Below are 562 nucleotides of genomic sequence, written 5' to 3' on the forward strand. Positions count from 1 at the left end.
AACCGGCGTTTCTCGTTGAAGTAGTTCTCGGGGAAGGCAGGTGCCGCACATTCGCTGGCCACCTCTGGACTCTCCACGTAGCTGGACTTAATGAAGGGCCCTTCCCCAGCAGCATCCTCCTGGCCGTGGACCCTCTCGGTGGCGAAGTTGGCGGTGTTCTGCTGGGAGGCCATCTTGTTGCTGAAGGGGCTGATGAACTTCCCGTTGGGACTTGACAAGCACTGGTTAAAATCTGGCGGCGGGGTGTACATCTGTGCCCTCTCTGCCTGTGGGGCAGACTCCAGCCTGCCGGGGGCTGTGCTGGGACTGGCTTTGTAGGACCGAGAGCACCTCTCTTTGGCTTTCTTCCAGCCCAAGTGGTACAGCTCGGCCAGGCTGAGGAAGAGGGAGAGCACTGCCACAGCCAGCATGAAGACGATGAACACGTTCTTCTCCGTGGGGCGGGACACGTAGCAGTTGACGGGGTGGGGGCACGGTGCCCGCTGGCAGATGTACAGGGTCTCCAGGAAGATCCCGTACAGGATGTACTGCCCCACAATGAAGGCCACTTCCATGGCAGTTC

At 60.1% G+C, this 562-nt stretch overlaps 1 protein-coding gene across 1 annotated transcript in view; it reads right to left on the reverse strand.

Moving 5' to 3' along the window:
• GJA5 (gap junction protein alpha 5) overlaps window positions 1-562 on the reverse strand; it is a 19,513-nt gene that overhangs the window by 2,204 nt on the left and 16,747 nt on the right. The window contains 1 exon segment of the mRNA XM_008631530.2: window positions 63-562. This exon segment is cut by the window's right edge and continues 28 nt beyond it. Coding sequence (XP_008629752.1) covers window positions 63-562 — 500 coding nt within the window.

The sequence above is a fragment of the Corvus brachyrhynchos genome, unplaced genomic scaffold (genome assembly GCF_000691975.1).
Source record: "Corvus brachyrhynchos isolate BGI_N302 unplaced genomic scaffold, ASM69197v1 scaffold152, whole genome shotgun sequence".
Classification (NCBI taxonomy): domain Eukaryota; kingdom Metazoa; phylum Chordata; class Aves; order Passeriformes; family Corvidae; genus Corvus; species Corvus brachyrhynchos.